A 27,655-nucleotide genomic window follows, 5' to 3' on the forward strand; every position below is an offset into this window, starting at 1 on the left:
ACTAATGCTTATAAAATCATTAGTATGCACTCAATTCTTTAACTTCAGTGGATGTCCCACTAATTCCCACTCCTCACTGCCTCCCCTAAAAAGAAAACCAGGGCAATTCTTTAACTAATGCAAGAATGTGTCTTTGGTAATATAGCGTAATATATTAGGACAGCAGAAAATCTGGTGTCATTCCTGTGAGTCTACTGCTTTCCGGTTTATGAATTATCTCTGTTGTGTGAGAGGAACAAAGGTGACATATAATAAATAGGAAGGTAGTATAGCTCCCTGTGGGTTTTAGACAACTCTAAGATGAAATGGCTGAATTTCTATGAAATCTTAATGAGCAGCTACAATGTGAATGGCATTGTGCTAGGCACTCCTGACAAACCTCAACGCAGAAAGTTAATTGTCTACTATAAACTAGTAGTTAATATTATTTTTACTATTACAAAGAAATCATCGTGGCCAGTGGAATCTAAAGTGGAATTTTGCAGAGGTAGGTTTCTAATCAATGAGACCACTGCCTCTGGGGAACAGAGTGTGCTGACATGAAGTTTATCCAGAGCAAAAAGAGAAAAATAAAAGCATCAGAGATGATCCAGGGGCTTGGAGGGACCCTTGCCCCTGAGCAAAGGCCTCAAGAACTTTTAAGTCTGCTGTCCAGGAGGCACACTTTCTTGCTTTAGGCTTTCATTAATCTGTTACACAGATAAGATTGATGGATTGCACCCTGTTAGCAAAGTGTGGGGGGTGGAGGGGGTGCATGGAGGGAGGGGTGTAATTCAGGAGTACACGATGAGAATTCAAAACAGTCTGCAAGCCTTAACAGCATAACCACTTGTCAAATTCTAACTAATCAGATCTCACCCTTCTGCAGACAGTTTATTAAGAGTAGAATGAATGTGGCTGTAAGTAGAGAGATGAATGGATATATGGAATCAAGACAAAGGACAGCTGAAGAAATGGCAGGTTAATTGTCAACGTAAATTTAAACACAGAAAAAACAAAGCTTGTGAGATTGTAAAATTCATATAATTTCTCCAGAAAGCAATCTTAAAAATGAAAATCACCAACTTATACTTATTAGGCAATGTAGGACACTACCTTCATGCTCTCCTGTTTCTTCCAGTCCAAAAGCCTATTGTTTTCCTAAACATAGTTTAATTACAAGAACTCCTATGCCTTTACTCCCCACATATCTCCATTATCTACAGCCCAGTATAGGTCAATGTAGTTGCCACACAAAGCCTGGCTCAATAGAGTCCAGGAGAGTTGACAATAGCCCATTGAAGTCCATATTGACAACTTACCAATCATTGTTAAATGATGAAACAATCATTTAAAAATGTGGTCAATTTAATTTCAATAATGGAACCAATGACATACATTTGGCCTAAAGTCTCCCAGATGTGGTGTCTGGTCTCAGTCACAGTAAATCTCTGATAATAGGTCAACCCTGGTGACAGGACTTTTCTTAGCCAAGAGGATGGATGGCACTTTCAATCAACCTTTGGGTTCTTACTTCATCACAAGTCTCATGAATCTGACAACTTTCACACATATACAGTTAATCCTCTATTAGTTAAGCTGGGTGACTGAATTGCATGATCAACTCAGCATTCAAGTATTTACTGAGAGACTATTATGTGCTCAGAACTGAGCTAGCTGCTATAAATACCATACATATACTATGTCTACTATGTATATGTGTAATACATACATATAGTATGCTTTTATCATTACATATTTGATTTAATCCATATAACTCCTTGGGTTACACAACCAGATAATCTATGTAGTCACAAAATCAGAAAAAAAAACCTTCAGTAGTGATATTTATATGTTAGCTTTTGTGTTTTATTCTATAGGAGGACAGTAGATTGCTATTTATACACATTTAAATTAATATAATATAGACAGGAGTTCATTTAAAATATAAATAATATCCTTAATTTAAAGTTTATTTTGTCACATGTTTGGGATGAATAAAACCTTTGCTCTCACAAAGACCTGCTAGTATGTTTTTTACTACAATTAATATATCCCATATTTAAATATTTGAGAAATATTTCACTTTGTGAAAGTGTATCCATGGCCCTCAACAACACCCTAGCCTAAAAAATATTAAACTCACTAAGTTCTGTGAAACAAGATACTGTAAAAGTATACTAAACAGATTCTTAGTGGCTTTAATCAAGCAAATAATCAGTATTAAACTATTGCCTATTAATAAAAATGTACATCTTTGTCTATCATTAACATTTTTCATTTATAGGTAGAATTGTTATTTTATTAAATAAATTTAAAAATATTAAAGTACTATATTAAACTTTAAAAAGTTTTGGAAAGGAACAAAGAAAATGGAACAGAATATATACTGGCAAAAAGTATTTCAGAATGGAGTAGAGTTTGGGATATCTTAAATAATCTACATAATAAAACTGATCAAAATTCACAATTTATAATATACACAATTTAAAACATTTATAACATACTTCAGAGATTTCTCCTTTAACTTCAATCATACATGATAAATGATTCTATTATTACTAAATGAATAAATTGTCATTTTCAAAATTCAGTTTGCATTGTATTGCTTCTTTTTAGCTATACCCTTAACCAATACTTAAATTTCCTTTATTTAATCAGTTGTCTAGATAATATTTCATAGACTCCTGAGCAATCAAACAGGGAAATTTCTGCTTAACAATACACATGAATATGATATAAAATGGTAAATACTGATTTCATATTTTCGAATTTGCCTAACGAGTTGCTGGCTTGGCATGTAAGAGTTTTTATTTACATAAAAATGAAATCCCAGCTAGGTTCGTTTTCTGATTCTCATGTGTAAGAGGAGAAAAATAAAAAGAAACAAAAAGCTGATCCAATTAAATAAAGGGATCTGAAAGTGGTACTTACTGGCATGACAATGTTGTAGTGGATGCAGAACCCTGGTTCAGAAGGAAAATATTCATCAGATACAAATCTTATCCTAATTTGATTTCCTTTAGAAATCTGTTTTCCTGGTACAGTACCAGAACCACACCAGCGCCCTAATATAGTTCCATCACTGGGTTCCTCAACTTCTACAAAATCATACCTGCAAAAAGACAAAGGGAAAGAGACATCATTTCACAATCTGTTATTCTGGCAATTACAAGTTTCATGTCTGTGGGTGCTATGACTCTACGGACCACAGCAGTGAGTTAATCCAAAATTTAACCGGGAACACATAATTAAGAATTCTAAAGAAGAGACACAACTGAAAATGAGGGCCCAGTTGAAGAAATATGAGTCTCTTTGGAGTCCTTAGTTTTTCTGTTTACGAATTCCAAATTCACTAAATAACCATCCTAAAACTTAAACATTTTGTAAGGAGCAACCCTATCTGACATTCGATTCATGAATTATTGAATATAATTTTCATTTGGACATGACAGTGTGACTCCACTCTTAATTCCTATTATTACTGCCCTTTATTTTCTGAGAGTAGCTCTTTCATCCTGGCCAGGGGCCTTGGCTCTCTTTCCTCATCTGTGATGCAAGTTTTCCTAGAGTCACTTCATTGTATACGCATCTTTCGCACTTCACTTGGTACTGTTCTTCCTTTCTGTGACCTTCCTGGGTGTTCTCAGCTCACTGTCATCTTTCTCGTTTTGATAAACACATATTTCTAACTAACCATATATGTGTATAAGTGATCCATCTTCTTAAGCTGTTAATCCTTGAAGAAAGGAACCAGTTCTTACATATTTCTATTTTACATTTCACTATACACAGTATCTTAAACAGAGGAATAAATGATTGTTTTAAACACATGTCAACTTTTGGTTTGGAAGGTTTGGATCAGTGGTGCTCACTGAGACCATTATTGCCCCATGACAGACTGTTTCACAAATCTGTGGGAACATTTTAGGTTGTCTCAATAATTGGGGGTGAGAAGGGAGTGATTGAAATGTAGCAGGCAAGGTCCACGAATGCCCAACAATGGAAAGTTCTGAAAATTAGTATTTGCCCCATGTCCTCCATGCCTTTCAAATATTTCACTGGACATTTCATGCAGGTGCAAATTCTACTACAGTTCATCTAAGTCTGGAATCTTACATCATCTCATGTATAAACGCATATATGTTTTTCACTGTTTTAGTTAAGATAAATTTTAAATAATGTCAACTATAGAGTAAATTGAAGGGATTTTCTGTGTTTTGTTTTAAACTTAACCAAGAGTTACTCACTTGGAAAAACATGTCACTAACAGGAATACTAGTTATACCATTTTCATCCCAACTAAAACAAACATATTCTTATTAGTCTATATTTATAGCTGTTACATTCGCAATGAGTCGACTTAAAAGATGCTAACATTTTCCCTTTATCTTTCTAGGGTAATTGTTACTGTTCATTTATATATTGAAACATATTATTTTAATACAAATTACTTTGCTATTTTAATAGATTTATATAGCATGCAGACAATATATTTATTATTAAAACAATTTCACATGTAAACAGATAATTGCTTCTATGACTTGCATTTCAGAATACTAAGCAGGGCATTGCAAAACTTTTGTTAAAAGGAAGTCTGACATGGTTGTAAACCACTGATAGATTTTTTTCAAAATTTTAAATTCAGTAGATACCAGACTACCAAAAATACTACATTTTACATAACATTAAATATATGAAAGAAAAAGTTGCTGAAAAAAGACAAAGTGTACAATGAAACAATTATACTTATAAATCTGAAGTATCCAAAATTCTCTTAAGGCATGGAACTTAAACTACTTCAGCTTCATTTTCCTCACTGGTAAACTGGGAATCATGCTACCTAACTCAGAGACATTTGAAGAAAGGAAAAATGGGACAGCACATGTGCAGCACCTAAAACATTGTTTGCACAGAGTTGCCACTCAAGAAAGTTTGTCTCCCATCTCTGTCCTGCACCCCTCCAACCTCTGCACACCTACTTTTTAACATAACCTTGGAAGTTTAAAAGCAGTAAATAAGAAAACACAAAGACAAAGAGGAGATATGATTTTGCTATATCACATGAGAAGTCCAGGGTTATAAGTTACATATACATAAGCCAGCCAGTATAACCATTCCAGGAGTTTTAGTGTATGTGTGTGCGGGATGTGGAAGGGTTAGGCAGTGTATGTGTGTGGTTCGGGGATGGTGGGTATAGCAGACGTAAGTAGATATTTCAGATCTATCTGGCAGAAACGTTGATAATTATCATTTTTATCGAATGGTAATTTTTACATCAGGGTTGTCTACACATGAAACAAAGTTTCTATTCATAAGGATCTGTTTGTTCTGTGCTTGGGAGGTGAGCCTGTGTGATGCAGGTTACCACCACTCATTCGACAGGGATTTATGAAACACTGATTTGGCGCAAACTGCTCTGCTAGATTCTCAGGGTACAAACACATAACTAAAGCTTTTTTTGGGTTCTGGGTCCATAAAACACATTGGTAAGTGCTCTAATTAGAGTATGTAAGAAATACTGTGGAATAGTAGAAGAAAGAGAGTAATTTTATACAGTGAGATGAAGGTCAGCTTACAAAGGACTTGACACTTGGGCTTTCAGAGTATTGACTGACGAGGGGTGAAAGAGGTGGGGGATGAAAATGCATTCTAGCAAGAAGTACAATACATAAGATGTAAAGAAGAAAGAAAGGGCTAAGCATGGTCCATTGTGAACTGAGGGTGGGAAACAAAAATCAGATGGAGATCATGGTGGACAAATAGATGCAGGTGAGGTCTTGGTATTGCATGGTAATAAGACGTTGGATTATTTGGTAGGTCAATGTTGAAAACATGTAGGCACATTCCAATGGGCTCGATGTCTCTTTAAAAAATTTGTCAACGTTTTAAAAAATGGAACTTCATAGAAAACCTGGATGTTTGGCTTTTAAAAAATTGAAGATCTGGTAATAATAAATATCATTAGCTTTGGGTGACTCCACGAGGGCTCATCTCCAGAATTCGCGTCAGCTCCAGCAAAGGAGATATCTTTGTTTACTTTACTGTCTTATCCTGAGCACCTACACCCCAGGCACATAGTAAACGCTGTGTCAGTATTTGGTGAGTGAAGGAATGAATACTTGGTCTTCATAGCAACTGAGGCTGGGACTAAATGAAAAATGCTTCACATGAGGCATGTTCTTTCTAGTTTTTAAAAATCTCTATCTACTTTCTATGATTTAAAAAACAATCCAGATTATCTTCATTTGGTTATATTTGCTCTTTGGCATCTGAGTTGGCCACCCTTTCACTTAAGAGGCAGAGCCGCTGGAGGCTTCATAGAGGGGAGTAACACAGACAGGTAATCACCACATGTTCGAGGAATTCGAGGAAACAGTAACATTTCAAGTGTGGGTCAACAGAAAAGATCCTTTAACAAAAGCATCCTGGGAAGGAGCAGTCAGGGAAATAAGAGGGAAGCCACTGTGAGGGAAGGTGCAGATGTTAAGGTAAGAGAGAAGAGAGAATTTCACCTGAAGCAGGAGTGATCAATAATGCCAAGTGCCAAAGAAAGATCAAAGAGGTGAAAACTAAAAAGTATCACTGGATTTGGCCAGGATGAAGTCATTTCAATAAACTGCTTCAGCAGAACATATTGTGTACAAAATTTTCTTGAGACCATTTTTCAAAATAACCATTTTAATCTTTCTAATATAAAAAGCATGCTAAAGAGAAAAGAATATTCTCTTCAGGAAGTCTAAAATTAACAACTCAAATAGCTACTTTACTATATATTATTTTTTTATTTCTGTTTAAAAATAAACTACCTCATATGTTATATGATCTGTAACTTCTTTAAAAGTATTTTAAAAAGGGCTTTAACGACACAAAAATATCTAGATTAAAATGTTAACACTTTATTAAGAAACAAAAATATCTTAACTTTTGCCTTCTCTGATTTATGTCGATACAAAATCCACTGTCCTGTAAATAGGAGAAGGGTGATGAGCATATTATTACTTATTTCATGAAGATTTCCAACTTAATTTGATGCCATTTGGAAAATAATCCTTATGAAAATTTCTGGATTTGCAGTGAGACAGCTGGCAACTAATTCTTACATGCTCATGCAAGTCTAGTGCATATATTTATGACAGTGCTTTGAAAAATCTATATAGTTTTGTTCTCCATGAAGTTTAAGTGAAACAAACATCTAATAAGGTACTGTGTTCTTTGTCTGTAAAACAGTAGAACTTAGCGTATGCTACTAATTGTTTCACAGTAAATTAGGCATTTCAAGATTTTCTCAGAACTCGTGTCATACAAAAATATATAATTCTAAAATTCCTGCAATTATTCTACCATTAATTTTTATGGTCACACGCAATAACTATTAAGATGTCTATGGAATTTAAAGTTATTAATGAAATAATTATTTACACACACACACACACACACACACACACACACACCCGGTTGCCACTTCATTCCATATTTCCTTTCAACTGGTTTGGGAATGCATAGTGAGGATAGAAAAAGAATAATGCATTAAATCAAGTCATCTGCTTTAACAACTTGATATTTTTCTTATTTTCTGACACAACACCATTTGCAGAATATGGGATTCATAGCAAAGGTTGGTTGGCTGATACATGCTAACATAGCCCAAACATCAAGAAGAGAATGAAGAGAGAAAACAATGATGAAAAACGTTATCTGTGGGCCATAGCAAAATGAAAGGGGGATGATAAAACTAAGCAATATTGACACATAAAAGTGAAACCACAAAACACAGTCTTCCTTAAATTCAGAAATCTACACATGCCCAGGTGACTGCTCTGGAGACATGGTAATCCTTATAATACACTCTCAGGTATTAATTTCCAATGTGCACAATTGGCCACATCAGTATTTAAAGGATTTACTAAACCTATTTTATGAGCCAATCAAACATCACTTTCTCATGGCAACATGATACAGAGCATACAGGGCTAAGTGGTTTATAATGATCACTCCCTTTCTCTAACACACCCCTGGGGACCTGTGGAGGATTTATGTTCTTTTATGTTTAACAAACAAGTCTGGTGTTGTAGACAAAATTTTCGTTCTCATGTGGGAATTAGAAAACTGTGAGGCCATGAGGACGTCTTTCTTACTCCTGAGAATTTTAAGGAGTATACCAAAGAAATGAATTCATTAGTAAACATAATTGTCAGACACTCAGCTTCTTTCAGCAAAAATAAACCAAGCCTGCAAAACAGGCTGTTTCTAGTTCATGCTAACTAAAACCCTGTCAATTAAATCTACCCCATGAATTATCAAACCTGTCGGTAGTGTGAAAGAAACCCTGCCAACAAATGAATGTGGATTTTAAAAAGGCCCAGCCCTGCAAATGTCAACTGGAGTCTGAGCTTGTTGAGAAAGGTAATAAAATTAAGAAGATGACAAACATTCTACAGTGTGTATTGGCTTATACTTTAGTTTATCAGAATGCAACTGGTACACAAAAATAGAAGTATTAGATTACCACTTCAACAGCAAATTGTTTATCTATGCTTTAAATTATAATAAAAATAATTTTAAAATAATAATAATTACATTTACTAAGTGATTCCTATGTGACAGACACTGTTTTTTCTTAGGTACTTTTTATATAGTAACCCATTTAATCCTCACAACAATCGTAAAAATTAACACTTTTCCTCCATCCAGTCTATTAGTTACAAAATATAGAAAGGCTAAGTAACTTGGCCAAGGTCACACCAGCAACTAACTGCAAAGCGAAGGCTTCATTCTCAGGAGTCAAACTTTAGAGCCCATGCTCTTAAGTGCTAAGCCATATTGCTTATTATATTTAAAATATGCCTATATAATTATATCTGCTTTATTTTAAAGCCTAACTGCAGAGAATTTCTGTATCTCTATTCAGATTGGCCAAAAGGTCTTTTTCAGCGACTGGAGAAATATTAGGGCCATACAGATAAAACTGAATAGTCAACGTGGTAATTTGGGCCTATAAATTTTACAGAGATTTATTTTAATTAATTTGGTAATATTTATTAACAGCCACTCTAAATTCTTTATGAAGAGTTTTAACCCTACATGGAAATGTGTAAGTAAAACCAATAGGCATGCTTCACAGGACTCACAACACATGAATGGGTAATTCTTATGAAACCATGAAGAGTTCTACTTGTGAGAAATGCTTACAAATGTTATGTGGTGAGAAACTACTCATTTAAAACCATGTTATTACTGAAAAAAACTACAAATATATAAACCATGAGGTCAACTTACAAAGCTAGAAAAATTAAGCAAATCAAAACAAAATATCAGGTGAAAATTAATAAAGACAAAAGCTGTAAGAGATATAATAAAAATTAAAGTTAAAATTCAGAATTAAAACAAAAAGCTGATTCTCAACAATGGGTTAGAGAGAGAATAAATCGAGAATTTACAAAATTAGCAATGAGGAAGAAGATATAATCACAGGTAAGAATATATTTTAAAAGTATAAGTATATTTTATGTAACTTTATGCTAATTAAACCTGAAAAATTAGATAAAATGGATGACTAAGAAAATGCAAAGTATCAGTATTTACTGGAAAAGTAGAAAAAGTTAAGATACTAATAACTCTAGAAGAAGTGAAAAGGACTGTCAAGGATTACTTGGGAGGTCAGGAGAGCAAGACTAGCTTGGGCAACATGGAAAGACCCTGTCTCCCTCTCTCTTTTAAGAAAAAAGATGCAGTAACATGGAGTTTCATAGGAGAGTTCTATTTAACTTTAAAAGAACATATCATTCCAATTTTATATAAACAATTTTTAATTTGACCAGCGCAGCTATCCTCCCCATTAAATTTTAAAATGCTAGGCTAGGGCTGGGCGTGGTGGCTCATGCCTGTAATCCCAGCACTTTGGGAGGCCGAGGTGGGGAGATCACCTGAGGTCAGGAGTTCAAGGCCAGCCTGGCCTACACGGTGAAACCCCATCTCTACTAAAAGTACAAAAATTAGCCTGGCGTGGTGGCGGATGCCTGTAATCCCAGCTACTCAGGAGGCTGAGGCAGGAGAATTGCTTGAACCCAGGAGGTGGAGGTTGCAGTGAGCCAAGATCACGCCACCGCACTTCAGCCTGGGAGACAAGAGCAATACTCCGTCTTAAAAAAAAAAAAAAAAATTCTAGGCTAAATCTTGTATCAAAGTTCTTTGAAATGGCAATACTAGATACTAAAAATTAAGACTAATTTCACTCTTAAATAGAATAAAATGCAAAAATTCCCAAGTAAATTGTAATCAAATATAATTTGATTAAAAGATATACACTCATAATGCATTTTCTTGCTCTTCACAGATACCGCGTTCTTTACAATTGAAAATTTATGGCAACCCTGTGTGAAAAGCAAGTCTATTGGAACCATTTTTTTCTGACAGCATGTGCTCACTTTGTGTTCCTGGGTCACATTTTGTGTTAACTCAGCAATGGAGCTGTTTTGCCTTCATATCACTTAGTGTCTTCACTGGAGTAGTGCTCATCACTTCCTTCAACTACTTTTCTTTTGCAGTCACAACTTGTCTAACTGGTGCAAGAAGCCAGGCTTTCAGCCTGTCTTAGCTTTCAACATGCCTTCCTCACTAAGCGTCATTCTTTCTAGCTGCTTTTTTTTTTTTTTTTTTTTTTTGAGACAGAGTCTCGCTCTGTCGCCCAGGCTGGAGTGCAGTGGCGCGATCTTGGCTCACTGCAAGCTCCGCCTCCTGGGTTCACGCCATTCTCCTGCCTCAGCCTCCCGAGTAGCTGGGACTACCAGGCTAATTTTTTGTATTTTTAGTAGAGACGGGGTTTCACTGTGTTAGCCAGGATGGTCTCGATCTCCTGACCTCGTGATCCGCCCGCCTGGGCCTCCCAAAGTGCTGGGATTACAGGCCTGAGCCACCACGCCCGGCCCACTCTTTCTAGCTTTTGATTTAAAGTGAGAGACAGTGACTCTTTCACTTGAACTCTTAGAGGCCATTTTAGTGTTAATTGGCCTTATTCCAATATTCTTGTATCTCAGGGAATAAGGAGGCTCAAGGAGAGGGAGAGGACCTTGCCACATAATAATGAAAAAGTTTGAAATAATAGCTCAAATTACCAAAATGTGCCACAGCATTCCTAAGCCAAAGCCTAGTCCAGAGCAAGGTCCTAACTGTCTTTAATTCTATGATGGTTAAGAAGGGTAAGGAAGCTACAGAAGAAAAGTTGGAAGCTAACAGAGATTGCTTCATGAGGTTGAATGAAGGAAGCCATTTTCATAACATAAAAGTGCAAGGTGAAGCAGCAAGTACTGATGGAGAAGCTGCAGCAGGTTATCCAGAAGATCAACTAAGATAATTGATAAAGGTGGATATGCCAGGAAAAAACCAGATTTTCAGTGTAGATCAAACAGTCTTCTATTGGAAGAAGATGACATCTAGTAATTTGATAGCTAGAGAAGACAAGTCAATGCCTGGCTTCAAAGTTTCAAAGGACAGGCTGACTCCCTTGTTAGGGGCTAATGCATCTAGTGACTTTACGTTGAAGCTAATGCTCATTTACCATTCCAAAAACGCTAGGGCTCTTAAGAATTATGCTAAGTCTACTATGCCTATGCTGTATCAATGGAACAACAAAGCCTGGATGATGGCACATTTGTTTACAGCATGGTTTACTAAATATTTTAAACGTACTACTGCTCAGAAAAAAAGATTCTTTCAAAATATTACTGCTCATTGACAATCCACCTGGTCACCCAAGAGCTCTGATGGAGATGTACATATAAGGAGATTTACATACAAGGAGATTTATGTTTTCATGCCTGCTAACTCAATATCTATTCTGCAGTCCATGGGCCAAGGAGTAATTCTGAGTTTTAAGTCTTATTATGTAAGAAACATATTTCACAAGGTAATAGCTGCCATGGATAGTAATTCCTCTGGTGAATCTGGGCAGAGTAAATTGAAAATCTTCTGGAAAGGATTCACCATTCTTGATGCCATTAACAATATTCATGATTCATGGGAGGAGGTCAACATATCAACATTAACAGGAGTTTGGAAGAAACTGGTTCCAATCTTCATGGATAAATCTGACAGGTTCAAGACTTTGGTGGAGGAAGTAACTGCACAGGTGGTGGAAATAGCAAGAGAACTAGAATTGGAAGTGGAACCTGAACAGGTAACTGAATTGCTGCAATTTCATGATAAACATTGAATGAATGAGGAGTTGCTTCTTATGGATGGGCAAACGAAATGGTTTCTCAAGGTTGAAATTTTTCCTGGTGAAGATGCCATGAACACTGTTGAAATGACAACAAGGGATTTATAATATTCCATAAACTTAGTTGATAGAGCAGCAGCAGGGTCTGAGAGAACTGACCTACAATTGCAAAAGAAGTTCTACTGTGGGTAAAAGGCTAGCAAATAGCACTTAATGCTACAGAGAAATATTTCATGGAAGTAAGAATCAATCAACATGTCAAAGTTCATTGTTGTCTTATTTTAATAAACTGCCATAGCCACTCAAACCTTCAATAAGCACCACCATGATCAGTCAGCAGCCACCACATTGAGGCAGGATGTGAGCAAAAAGATGACAACTCAAATTTCTGATATAATGCTACTGCATACTTAATAGACTACAGTACTGTGTAAACTTCAGTTTTATAAGTACTGAGAAACCAAAATATTCACGTGATTGTATTGTGATATTTGCTTTATTGCAGTGATCTGGTACCTAACCAACAATATCTCCAAGGTACGCCTGTAATACTTTATGACTGAGTATGGCTTTAGTTCATGAATATGAAGATGAACTAAGAATGACCCTTCAGAATAGTAAGAGGAGAAAAAAATATGTGATCATACTCATAAACACTGAAACAATATAATAAAATCAACAACTTAGATCAAAACTGGGTAAACTGTGAATAGCATAAAATTTCAAATCAAGGTAAAACATTATTCAACAGAAACTAGAGGCATTATATTGGATCAAATTAAAGGTAATTCTCATTAAAGTTAGAACAAGGATAGGGCTGGCCATTCTCACCATTAGTTTCCAATATTTTGGAAAAAGGCTCTAGCTGTTTTAGTAACAGAATAATATAAAAAGTTGTAATAGATACAGAAGAGACAAACGATCCTTAGTTAATAATAGATTCCCATGAGAACAGATTGTGGTCGGGTAAGCACAGAGGCTAGAAGAGCCTGGCAATAATTCAGGAGTGGGACAAGATGGCTTGGAGTATATATAGTATGAAAGTTGAGACATCCCAAGGAATGTTGCCTGTTGTGTGTGTGTGTGTGTATGTGTGTGTGTGAATGTGTGTGAAAGAGTGTGAGTATACAATTTTTTTGAAACAGTCTCACTCTGTCATACAGGCTGGAGTACAGTGGTGCAATTACAGCCCACTGCAACTTTGATCTCCCGGGCTTAAGCAATTCTTCCCACCTCAGCCTCCCAAGCAGCTGGGACTACAGGTGCGAGGCATCACACCTGAATTTTTTTTTCTTTTTTTTTAACTTTTTGTAGAGATAAGGGTCTCACTATATTGCCCAGGCTGGTTTCAAACTCTTGGGCTCAAGTGATACTCCCACCTCGGCCGCCCAACACGCTGGGGTTACAGATGTGAACCACCACTCTCTATGTATATTTATTTTATTTTATCTTTTCGAGACAGGGTCTTGCTCTGTCGCCCAGGCTGGAGTGCAGTGGTATGATCTTGGCTCATTGCAATCTCTGCCTCCTGGCTTCAAGCGATTCCGGTTCCTCAGCCTCTGGCGTAGCCGGGATTACAGGTGTGCACCACCACGGCCTGGCTAATTTTTTGTATTTTTAGTAGAGAAGGGGTTTCTCTATGTTGGCCAGGCTGGTCTTGAGCTCCCGGCCTCAACTGATCCCCCTGCCTTGGCTCTCAAAGTGCTGGGATTATAGGCTTGAGCCACCGTGCCTGGCTGCCAATGTGGATATACTTTTAAGGTAGATTTCACAGAACTTAGTGTGGGGTATGAGAGAATGACAGGGGTCAAAAATGATTCCAAAACTGCTGGCTTTTATAATCTATCTGGAACTAATAAGGGAATTCAGTAAAGGGACTGAATTTAGGACCAATATACAAATATCAAAAATTTTTCTTTAAGACAGAGAAAAACAAAACCTGAATATCAGGGATAAAAATGTCTTTCACAGTGAAATTTAAAAAGTGGCCTGTAATCCCAGCAGTTTGGGAGGCCAAGGCGGGGAGATCACGAGTTCAGGAGATCAAGACCATCCTGGCTAACACGGTGAAACCCCATCTCTACTAAAATTACAAAAAATTAGCCGGGCGTGGTGGCAGGCGCCTGTAGTCCCAGCTACTTGGGAGGCTGAAGCAGGAGAATGGCGTGAACCTGGGAGGCGGAGCTTGCAGTGAGCCGAGATTGCACCACTGCACTCCAGCCTGGGAGACGGAGTGAAACTCTGTCTCAAAAAAAAAAAAAAAAAAAAAAGTGCATAGTAATAAATTTAACCAATAAAGTGTGAATACTGTATGACGAAGCACATACAATATTACTGTATGAGGAAGCACATACAATATTACTGAATGACAAAAAGGCATGAATTTATTTTTATCAAAATCACAATAAGGCTTGTAAAATATTCACATACAATAATAAACATAAAAATCAACATGTAATGCATACTATGAACCAGAAACTTCATAAATATCAACTCATCCAGTCTTCAAACACAGCCCCATCTGGTTACTGTTATTATACCCACATTAGACATACACAGAGATTATGTAACAAGGGAAAACTCATATAGGTAAGGGTAATAGACCTGGAGCAGAAACCTTACTCTAAGCTTCAGAGCTCATATTCTCTTTTATTTATTTATTTATTTTTTTGAGATGGAGTGTTGCTCCTGTTACCCAGGCTGGAGTGCCATGATGCGATCTCGGCTCACTGCAACCTTGCAACCTTGCAACCTTCGCCTCCCAGGTTCAAGCGATTCTCCTGCCACAGCCTCCCGAGTAGCTGGGATTACAGGCATAGAGATGGGGTTTCTCCGTGTTGGTCAGGCTGGTCTCAAACTCCTGACCTCAGGTGATCTGCCCACCTCAGCCTCCCAAAGTGCTGAGGTTACAGGCGTGAGCCACAGCACCCAGCCCAGAGCTCATATTCTTAACCATTACATGATACTTCTCTAGCTAAACAGGACAGAACAAAGAATCATCCAGTTTAAAATGTCACTACTGGCCAGGGACAGGGTGGCTCACGCCTGTAATCCTAGCAGTTCGGGAGACGGAGCTGAGCACATCACCTGTGGTCAGGAGTTCAAGACCCATCTGGACAACAGAGCAAGACCCTGTCTCTGAGTTTAAAAATAAAAATAAAATAAAATGTGACTATTCATTATCACTTGTGAAAATTCTAATTTAAACTATCCAGACCCTTATCTGTAAAATGGGGAAAATATTTATTAACTCACAAGACTGTTGCGAAGATTAAACAGAGGGAGAATGTATATAAAGTGTTTAGCATAGTGCCTAGCAATAAGTTACTCAGTAAGTGATAGTTTTGTTTTGTTCTATTCTTATTATTGCTATTATTGCAACAATACATGCAACCTATGGAAGACTTCACCTCTGTGGCAAAGCAGATCACAAAGCTCCTCATGCAAAGATCACTACTTTAAAAAATAATAATTTTAATTGAAAAATACAATAGTGTGAGTTTATGGGGTACAATGTCATGTTGTGAGCATTGTTGGTGGGAATGTAAACTAGTACAGCCATTGTGGAAAATACTGTGAAGGTTCCTCAAAAAAAGAAAAATAGAAATACCATATGACCCAGCAATACCACTACTCAGTATATATCCACTGCAATCAATATGTCGAAGAGATATCTGCACCTCCTTGTTCATTTCAGCAGTATTCACAGTAACTATGATATTAAAGCAACCTAAGTGTCCATCAACGAATAAATGGATAAGGAAAGTGTAGTATATATAAACATTGGAATACTATACAGCCTTCAGAAAGAAGAAAATGTTTCATTCATGACAACATGAACGGAATAGGACATTACGCAAGGTGCAATAAGCCACCCACAGAAAGACAAGTACTAAATGATCTCATTTATATTTGGAATCTTAAAAAGTTTCTCTCATAGAAACAGATTAGAAAGGTGGTTACCAGAGGCTAAAGGGAGCTGGAATGGATGAGGAAAGAGAAGATGTTGATCCAAGGGTACAAAGTTTTCGTTAGACTGTAGGAATAAGTTTTAGTAACCTATTGCACTACACTGTGAGCAAAGATCACTAATTTCAACTAAAGAGGCTCCAAAACTAGGCTTTTTGCCCTTCTTATCTGTGGGAGTAACTGTCCTGAATTTAACCCGTCTAGAACAATGTAAGCATATATATATACACACATACACACACATATATATACACACACATATATATACACACATATATATATACACGTTTACTATAATTAACACTCACTTCCTTCACAGTAGTAGAAGACAGATTCATCAACAACTAGCAAAAATATTGAGTACTTAATTTTTGTTTCTGCATTTTGTAACCCATAGGATTAAATACATTCATGTATAAAAAGTGCTCACCTACTTGGCTCAGCATTTCTTTCCTATGACTGATCAGTTCCTGACATAAGTGATTACCTATCTTCAGTTAGCTACCACCCATGTGTAGATAAGCACTTTTATGGAAACATCACCTCATACCATTGTACTATTACTGAAATAATGCCAAGATTTAGGCATCTAATACATCTAATGTTAACTGAGAGATGGCTTCCATGACAAAGGACACTATTCATAGTCCTCTCTCTTCTAAGGACCACTTTCTGTACTCTCCATGAGAGACTTTCTTGTAATTAGTTTTATAAAAAACCTCATTAATATTTAGGCCTGCTGGGTGTGATGTCCTGTGGTATGTGGCTGTCTGTAGAGTATATATAGAGTGAGTCACTATTAAATCAGTCATAATTAAGTAACAGTTCATAGACATAACGCCTTAATACATGTGCCAACAACTAAATCACTGCATTATTGAAAGAAATTTGAGAAACTAAATTTAAGAAATAAAATTAACATATCTAGATTTAAGTAAAATTTTTACCTCATGGATTATCATTTTGCCATTTCCCCTTTTACTTTGAACACAGTCGAGGTAGGCAGATGCAGGAAAAGGGTAGGCCCTCCTCAAATGCATTCCAACTACTGAGTTTAGGGTATCTAGGAATATAGAGATGGGAATGTCCACATCAAGGCATACTTAAAGGGCATAAAAATTTAAGGCTAGGCATGGTGACTCACGTCTGTAATCCCAGTACTTTGGGAAGCCAAGGTGGGCAGACTGCTTAAGCTCAGAAGTTCAAGAAGAGCCCGGGAAAGATGGTGAAACCCCGTTTCTACCAAAAAAAAAAAAAAAATTTCCAGGCTGGTGATGCCTGCCTGTAGTACCAGCTACTGGGGAGGCTGAGGTGGGAGGATCACTTGAGAATGGGAGGTCAAGGCTGCAGTGAGCCATGATCTCACCACCACACTATAGACTTTCTGACAGAGCAACACCCTGTCTCCAAATAATAATAATAATAATAATAATAATAATAATAATAATAAGAAGAAGAAGAAGAAGAAGAAGAAAAGAAAGAAGGGCTATAAATATATTCTCTCACCTACCCAATGGCAAGAGTGTTCCAGGTATAAGAAACTCGTAGTTTACTCTCTGTTGGAAGGGACCCTATAGGCTGCTCCTTCTTTGATACACTGTTTTCCTCTCAACCAAATTATGTTCTTTGAATAGCTGAACAGTATTGCCTAAACATATCTATAAAAAGTCAGGACCATGTTAGTATGATTATGCAATTTTCTTTTTTTTTTTTTCTTGAAGACAGTCTCACTCTGTCACCTAGATTAGAGTGCAGTAGCACAATCATGCAACCTTTAACTCCTAGCCCCAAGGGATCCTCCTGCCTCAGCCTCCCAAGTAGCTGGGACTACAGGTACACACTACCAGGCCAGGTTAATTTTTCAAATTTTTTTAGAGAAGGGGTCTTTATTGCCTAGGCTGCTGCTCAAACCCTGGGCTCAAGCAATCCTCCCAAATTGGCCTCCCAAAGGGCTGGGATTACAGTCATGAGCCACCATATCCAGCTTTGAGTTGGAATTTTTTTTTTTTTTTTTTTTTTTTTGAGATGGAGTTTCACTCTCGTTGCCCAAGCTGGAGTGCAGTGGTGTGATCTTGGCTCACTGCAACCTCTGCCTCCCGGGTTCAAGCGATTCTCCTGCCTCAGCCTCCTGAGTAGCTGGGATGACAGGCACCTGCCACCTCGCCCAACTAATTTTTGTATTTTTAGTAGAGACAGGGTTTCACCCTGTTAGCCAGGTTGGTCTCCAACTCCTGACCTCAGGTGGTCCATCCAGCTTGGCCTCTCAAAGTGTTGGGGTACAGGAATGAGCCACTGTGCCATTGCAATTTTTGGTGACTGTAAAGGAAATTATTTTCTGTTTAAGGTGAAGATGAGTCAAATTTTTATCATTTTACAATTAATCAAGGCATCTTTAAAGGATTTACTATAGGTTAGGTTCTTTCAACTTTTATCTGCTCTGTATTATTGCTACATTTGCAAAAGGTGATGGACTTTAGATATGGATTTATAAAAAGCTGAGAGAAACATTTAAGTAGCATGATAATAAAATTTGAAAAGGATTTATTAAAGGCTTATCAAAGCAATACCATGACTTCAAGCCTGATTTTAAAAGAAAATATTTAAACAGCTGACCAGCAGCATAAGCCATTTTAATTCTTCATTTATATATACAAATTTAGGTCTTGGTGATGTCCATGAAAATGAAAAATAATGAGTTTGTTTTAGAATAAACCAAAGTGAAATAAAAATATTGTTCCTTTTAGGATATTAGAGAATTTCAGGTACGGTTCCCAAATATGAGCATTTTTGAAGTATTTTAAGCATTTATGTTTAATGAATATCTATTCTATAATGAAATGGTTTCCTATAAATGCATCTGAAAAATTACTCTCTGAAGCTTAAGAAAAATTCTGTTCATCCAAGATAATTCATTATTCAAAATTTGCCTTTAGTAAGAACAGATTGGCTGGGCGTGGTGGTTCACGCCTGAAATTCCAGCACTTTGGGAGGCCAAGGTGGGTGGAACACGAGGTCAGGAGATCGAGACCATCCTGGCTAACATGGTGAAACCTCGTCTCTACTAAAAATACAAAAAATTAGCCGGGTGTGGTGGCGGGCGCCTGTAGTCCCAGCTACTCGGGAGGCTGAGGCAGGAGAATCGCTTGAATGTGGGAGGCAGAGGTTGCAGTGAGGGGAGATCACACCACTGCACTCCAGCCTGGGTGACAGAGTGAGGCTCCATCTCAAAAAAAAAAAAAGAACAGATTGATACACTTGTACTTCGACAAACGCAAGCAAATGAGCAGAGCATTTCAATGCTGACTGATGACTGATGATTCTAAAGAAGTAGGCGTTCAATATAAAAATGGGTTAGACTTCAGGTTCCTCTTCAGCAAAACAAAAAACTAAATCCAATGGTCCTGAAGACCATTTTTTTAAATCTTAGTTTTTTTTTTCTTGTTTAAGAACAAAATCACATTTAGTTAGATGTGTGCTGTTATGTCAAAAAATATGCAGCTTAGACTACATGCTTACGTAATACCCACATATGTACATACATACACACACATATCCATTACTACATTTGCCAGAAAATTGTATTATTTTCCAAGGTCAATACAGCACTGTTATTACCAAAGACAATAATTTTCTACAAGTAATATCCAATCCATGGGAACCAACTATAAACACCAGTATATGATGAGGTCCTCAAAGATTTGCTATTAGGAAATAAGAAAACACACATGTACATATGGGAGTGTTGAGAGGCAAAGCAAATGCGTGAAACAGTGGAGTCCTGGACTTTGCAAGGCCTCTCCTCCGAACATGCAGGCCAAAGACCAGGAGAAGCTCTCATCCCATTGAGGCAAATGAAGCTACTTCCGCCGGATATGTTATATAATATAATACCTCTTCCTCACTCTGTCACTTTCACAAAACTCTTCCAAAGTGCTGACGGGTGAGGGAGCACTCTGGCTCTGGAGATCTCTGACTACTGCAGACCACAGGTGCCTTCTAACAGCACAAAATCCTTTTTCTTATACATTTTGCAGCGCAAATCACACTTTAAAAGGTCACCGTTTAGAACACAAAAGCACACATTGGGATACATCTGACACATGCCCCATCTCACTCTTCTGATACAAATTATGTCCTTTACTTCTTATCAGATATAGTGCCAATCAGAACAGTTTCAAGAAGTAATGACAGATGAGATCCGGCATCAGACCGTGCTTAATAAGTGGAAGAGGTTTTAATTATCTAATGAAAACTCCATTAGTGTTCCAGATTTCTAGGAAAGAAATTTACCTCTGTTTTCTAATTTAAGGTGCAAGAATGACTCAAAGAGCTATCAGAAATTTTGACTGGTTTTTTGCTTTTTCTCCCTTTTCTTCAGTGACCATTATAAAAATAATGTGTGTACACATATGTATATATGTAATTATGTATATGTGTGTGTATATATATGCATGTATATATAATTGTATTCTGGAAATATAATTAGCATGTGTGTGCTCTTATGGTATATTTAACGTACAGATAGAACAGGTAAAATTCTACTTACATCACTTTCATTTATGTATTACTTCCTAAGTAAGCTTGTATATACTTTAAGAATATTCATGACCAATCAATAAAATCAATCTCTTGGAATACTGTAAACAACATAAAAATATCCAAAAAAATGCAGACTCCAGAGGCAGAATTAGCTAAAGTGAGTATACACATTTTTTTAAAATAAAGTTTACTTAGCAATTTTAAGAAAATCAATCTTCACTAGAGAATGGGATTCTGTGGAAACTAAACTATTTAATGGAAATTTAGTGAAGTACAGACATTAATATTTTCTGAGACTTCAGATATTGAACAAAAGAAAAATAATTTAACTTCTATTATGAGAAATTTAGAATTTGAGAAATTAGATATAGAAGTCTTCTTATTCCTATCACATGTTAAAAGCAGGAAAACAACTTTCTAACTCTTATGCTCTACTAGGATCATCACTCTTATTTCCAATGCCAAGGGGTTTATGGAATATACAGGATTATATTTTTCACAGAAATGGATTGTTGAACGAGGAATTAAGAAGAAAGAAAGACTGCCATTCTGAAGAAGCAAAACAAAACAAATATCTTCATATAAAGGGAAGCAGCATTTCAGATTGTTAGGTGATTTCATCATTGTAATAAGTCCTGCTAAAGCGATTACTTCATATTTTGTAGCATGAAAAGGGAAATAAGAAATTCTAGGCTGAGTGCCCACTTGGCTAAATCTACCATCCTGGGCAATATCCCTAGGCAGAGATTTTTTGGCCCTAGGTTTATTTTATTTTCTTTTTCTCACTTTAAAATTTTCCTCTTGCTCTCTATTTATTTATTTCTTTATCCTGTTTAAATTACCCCTTCAAAGTGCTTTAATATCTAGGATTCCTACCATATCCTTTGATAGTCTCTTGTGTCACCAGAAAATTTGGCAGTTTTTGACAGTTTCAAATATATCACTCACTTCATTTCCTCTTTTGTTCCAGATGTTATTTCTTAGATTTTTCTCTCCTTGACAGAAGAGGTAGGATAGCTTTTAAATAAAAGCTATTATTATCTCGTGAGTTATATTCATATATTCAGAATTTTTATCTACCCATTTATTTCACTGAGCCTCAATATCCCTCTCTGCAAACACCAAGGATCAATCGTGCATCACTTCTCAATTTTATTAATCTTATAGACAACAAAATTAAAAATTAAGTACAAGAGTCTCAAACCACTTGGTAGTGTGAGAACCTTCCCACTAGTACTACTTCAGTAATTTAATAGAACCAAATAGAAACAGGGCCCATTACTTCAAAAATGTATCTGAAAAGCTGTGTTAATTGTTACACATATAAGCAAAACTGAGGCCCAACAATTGGCCATTTGTAGCAATATACTTACTCTGATTTCAATTACTAAGTTGTTTGTATTTTTACATAAAGTAGAATTAAAATATGAAAAGTACATATATAAGTGTCTTAAAATATACAGCAAATGCAATTCTAAAAATAAGCTCTTTGAAGACAGGAATTGCATTAAAAAAAAAAAAACTTCATGTCCTCAGACCTTGTCAACTGTGTGACACTATGGCACTAGCATTATACCATTCCATTTGGTTGATATGAGAACTTACGCACCTCAAACTACAAAGGAAAATAAAAGATAAAGCACTGTGCATCCTTTCCCTGCCCCCACCATGACCTTCAGTTCAGAGATCTGATGAAACACAACTTTCCATTCTCCATGTGGACCTACAGGCAACTGAGTAATTGTGGGCTACTTAGGGCTTTAGTCATTTTGGTCATTTAGTCACTTGTGGACCTCAACCTGGGTGAGACAGTATATTTCACCAGATGGCAAATATGATCACATTTTTTGGTACAGCAACTCCAGCAATAATAGTCCTGTCATAGGTCAAGAACGTACTTTATATAACCAAGTTATGACTAATGGGTTCCAAGCACATACGGTGGTACATTTCATTGGATATTCTTAAAAACTATCTAATGGTGGCTTTCAAAATATCGAGCATGCAATTCTTTAAAACAAAAGATTCCGTGCTCAATATTGAAAAATGTGATCAATTAAGTTATTTACTACCAATACTATAACCTTCTCCACTTCACTTGGCCCACTTCCACTTCTCCTTCAGATTTCAGCTAAATATTACTCCTCAGAGATGCCTTCTGTGAGTCCTATAGGCAGAGATTGCAATGTCTTTGCAGCATGGTCCCTACCACACCCATGACTATTTAGAATTATATTTTTTGTATGCCTATCCCTTTACTATTCAATGCTTTCCAGAGGCCAGGGGCCCATCTAATAATCTTTGTATCCCCAATATTTAGCATGGTATTTCCTCCATACATAGAGAGGACTATATGACTGTTGAGTGATGGATGGATAGACAGAGGAGTGAATTCGCACATACGTAATAGAGTAACATACACGTTCATATACAAATATGCACAGAGTAGGCAATCGACTAATCAAAATTACACTTGTGCTGTTGAAATATCCCTATATAACCAATATTTGTACTCTTGAACATTTTTTTCTCTAATTGTGGTTATTCATATTAAATACAAGTATACCTAATTTTCTAAAAATTTAGCTGGGTGCAGTGGTACATGCTGGTATTCCTAGCTAGTTGGGTGGCTGAGGCAGGAGGATCCCTTGAGCCCAAGAGTTTGAGGCCAGCCTAGACAACATAATGAGACCCTGTCTTTTTTTTTTTTTTTTTTTTTTTTGAGATGGAGCCTTGCTCTATCGCACAGGCTGGAGTGCAGTGCCGTGATCTCGACTCACTGCAACCTCCACCTCCCGAGTTACAGCAATTCTCCTGCCTCAGCCTCCTGAATAGCTGGGACCACAGGGATGTGCCACCATGCCCAGCTAGTTTTTGTATTTTTAGTAGAGATGGGGTTTCTCCATGTTGGCCAGGCTGGTCTCCAACTCCTGACCAAGTGATCCACCCACCTCGGCCTCCCAAAGTGCTAGGATTACAGGTGTGAGCTACCACACCCGGCCGACCCTGTCTCTTGAAAAAAGAAAAAAAAAATGCAACTGGCTTTTTAAAAACAAGGACACTAGACTGTATTTCGAGTAATACATTAGATACAATTTTTCAAACCTTATTATAATATCAATCATCCTTCATCTTCTCACATGCTCACCATTCCCACAGTGAGCACTTTGATTTGCTATATACATTTGGCACACTAGTTTACACAGGTTATGCAACTTGCTGGGTTTTAATTCCATGGTCTATTTATTACACACACCCCATCCTATAAACTGTTACTTCAAATAGTTTTGTCTTTTTAAATTTTTTTTCTAGTTTCTCTCTTAATATGGAAATGAATGCCATTATTACTGGTCCTCATTAACTTAATATTAGAAATTATTCCAGTTGTCTCCCATAAGGCATCTACAGCCAATACTCTTTCTTCTCCTCCCTCCATGCACTATTTCTCCACACCACTTCAAGGCTTATCTTCCTTAAAAACAGGCCTCATTTTATCATGCCACCTTCTTTCTTTCCTTCTTTTTTTTTTTTTTTTGAGATGGAGTCTTGCTCTTGTTGCCCAGGCTGGAGTGCAATGGCACGATCTCGGCTCACCACAATCTCCACCTCTCGGGTTCAAGCGATTCTCCTGCCTCAGCCTCCTGAGAAGCTGGGATTACAGGCGCCTGCCACCATGCCTGGCTAATGTTTGTATTTTTAGTAGAGACAGGGTTTCGCCATGTTGGCCAGGCTGGCCTCGAACTCCTGACCTCGTGATCCATCCGCCTCTGCCTCCCAAAGTGCTGGGATTACAGGTGTCAGCCACCATGCCTGGCCCATGCCATTTTCTTAAAACACAAGTGGTATGTAAGCCACATATACCACATACAAAACCATCAATGGCCATTATTTTCTTTAACTAACCAGGATTTATAGTAGTATATGGTTGACCCCTGAACAACAGGCATTTGAACTGCGTGGGTCCAGTATTATGTGGAATTTTTTTCAACCAAACTTGCAAAGTACAGTATTTCAGGAATGCAAAACCCATGTATATACAGGGCCGACTTTTCCAATATGTCGGTCTGCAGGGCCTGCTGCTGGACTATAGTATATGCGGATTTGGGTGTATGTGGGAGGTCCTGCAACCAATCCTCTGACTGGCTGGCCCCTGGGGGACTACTTATACTTTTCAGTTAAATGTAATCCATTTAATTCTGGCTTAAGGGTTGGTATTTTGAGAGTTTGGTTCATATGGATCTGTCATTGAGAAACTGATCACTGTTTAATGTACTGTTGAAATCAGATTTTGAGTCATCCCAGCAAAAGGCCACATTCAAGTGGTGAATTTCTGAAGGCAAATATCAACTTTTGAAGGTTCCTGGCAGCGGGCCTGCTGATGGCCTCCACAAGGCTGTGCATTTCTGTTCAGACTTCTACCTTTTGCAAATATGTTTTATTCTTCACAACGCAGCATTTAATTTAATAAGATTTTGTTTCTTTCTTGTTTCACAAGCATAGATATCTCCAGCTAGTTAAAAGGTTCGCTGAGGCAGAGACTATGTTAATGCTTCTACTGTGTAACTCAGGCTTCTTTAGTAGTGGACATTCAATAAGCACGTATTAAGTCTGTGACTATAGAAGAGTAAATGTTCACATAATCTAACTGCTGCACAATGAAACAGAGAGAATAAACTTTAACTTTGCACCAATCTTAAAATATTTGAGGACCATAAATACCTGTTTGCAAACAGTTTTGGAATGGAGTTATGTGCTGTAAACCACATACTTTATTGTCAAAATCATCAAATAAGAGTAAATTGTTTATGTGATTATACTTACATTACTTAATAATTTACACTCTTTAACAAGGTGTTATTTTTATTTAGTTTTATGATGAACAGGAAAGACAGTAACTTTTTCATTTTGCCTAGCAAATAATTTAACAGCTAATAGAAAAAGTGATAATTTTATTCTTATATAATAGCATATCTTAGAGCAAAGGTGTGAATACTATCTCTACAATTTACTTGCTCTTTAAACTTAGTTAATTTTTATATCCTCTTTCAGCCTGTAAGTAAGCTTCCTTGTAAAATAGGGAATAATGATACCTACTCCTTGAAGAACTGCTGTAAAGATTAGAGTTGTGGATAACCAACCTAGTTCAAGGCTTGGCAAATAGTAGGAATCAACATATGGTAGCATTTATTACATAACAACTATTTGCTTGGGTTCTCTACCCAGGATCTCAATAACTTGAGAGCATCAGAAAATGAATGCAGTGCAAATAGCCTGAAACATTGAGAGGTATCTTCTTCCCTCCCTTCTTTCTTCCTTCCTTACTCTCTACTTCCCTCCTTCATTTCATACCTTCTCTTTTTCCTTCTTTGTATATTACACAGAAAACTTGGAATAGAATTTTGGACCTTCATTTTTATCTCTTGGGAAAGTCCTCATATTACAGATCTTGAGACATGTAAACAAATATCTGAATCTTGCTAAGTTTTAAAGAGGAGTGTCACAATTTGCAGCATGATATCAAACTATTATAATCACTTTTTTGGATGTTCTTAATCCAGATAAATAGTAGGTAAACTGCTGCAATTTGAGATTTTTTTCTCAAAATACACTAAGATAACATACAATGCAGGCCTCATTTCCACTGAGATTAACCCCAATACCTCAGCAAAAACAGTGCCTACCACAATCCCATGAAATAATTTTAGAAGCAATAAATTATGACTGGTTCCATTTACACAAATATTTTGATATCATGAACTAGCTTGCTTATTCAAAGTGACAGACTGAGATGGAGAGCTACACATAGAAAGGTCAAGAAGTAGACGATGTTTTTGAAGTTAGTGCATGGGGTTTCTGGTGAGATTTCTGGCGAGAAAGGAGTAGGGGGTTAAATCAGCTGCCATATGGGGAAACGATCTATGTCTCTCAGCAGACAGAAAGAAAAGCTTACTTGAGATTTGAAAATTTATTCAAACATTTTCAAAGTCCTTGAAACAGCTAAGAGGAATAACTGTTTTGGGGGAAAAAAATCTCTGGGCACTGAAGTTTCAAAATGCATTATGGGTAACAGAAAGCCCTTTACTACTTCACAACTGTCAGTAGCATGTTGAATCAAAAGAATACTGGGTTCCACTGCAATGAGCAATTTTTCATGGTCTTGAGTCATATAGTTAGTCTGAAAATGGCAAAAAAAAACCACAACTGAACAGCTTGATAGATTCTTAAGCAGTAAAATTTTTGCCATATTATATTTAATTTTTAAAAAGATTCTCAAAGCTCAAAAATATGAAAGAATGGGACTAGGTAAAATGTTACATTACTCATTTAGATGAGGTGTGGGATGGGGTCGGAGAGGGCTGCTACAGAAGTGACACTTCCAGAAAATTGATTTTCTTAAACTGATTACAAATGGAGTTTATCAGCAGTTTAAGCATTTACCATTTAAAACTAATGTCATCACTAATCATCAGAGAAATGCAAATGAAAATCAGGAGATAATGAAAATCACCTCACATCGGTCAGACTGGCAATTATTAAAAAGCACAAAATAACAGACGCCGTGGAGAAAAGGGAACTCCTATTCAATATTGTTGGGAATGTCAATTAGTTCAGCCAAGCTGAAAATGAATTTTAATCCAAGGGATCATACATAAGTCAACATTTTAGAAATCTGAATCATATTATTTAAAATTTATATTTTAAAAGAGCTTTTATAAACATTATATGATCGGATGACGGCAAAAAAAAATGTTAGTGTCTCTGTATATTTGTGGATAATCCTGGGAACCAGATCTTCTAGTGCTGGAAGGGATTTGAATCTTCATCTGGAAGTCAACCCCTTTCTTTTAACCCAATAACCCAATCTCACTATATTTTAAGAATAACCCAATCCCATTATATTTTTAAAATCCTATTATATTTTAAGCACACAATGATAAAATAGGCAAAGTA

The 27,655-nt window shown here is 36.7% G+C and overlaps 1 protein-coding gene across 3 annotated transcripts in view; it reads right to left on the reverse strand.

Moving 5' to 3' along the window:
• The window catches only part of PDGFC (platelet derived growth factor C), a 210,243-nt gene that overhangs the window by 46,273 nt on the left and 136,315 nt on the right, over positions 1–27,655 (reverse strand). For all 3 annotated transcript variants that reach the window (XM_004040554.5, XM_055384106.2, XM_063705620.1), the window contains exon 3: positions 2,914–3,094. In XM_004040554.5, coding sequence (XP_004040602.1) covers positions 2,914–3,094 — 181 coding nt within the window. The remainder of the gene's footprint in view (positions 1–2,913; positions 3,095–27,655) is intronic.

Source organism: Gorilla gorilla, chromosome 3 (assembly GCF_029281585.2).
Source record: "Gorilla gorilla gorilla isolate KB3781 chromosome 3, NHGRI_mGorGor1-v2.1_pri, whole genome shotgun sequence".
In the NCBI taxonomy this organism is placed as follows: Eukaryota; Metazoa; Chordata; class Mammalia; order Primates; family Hominidae; genus Gorilla; species Gorilla gorilla.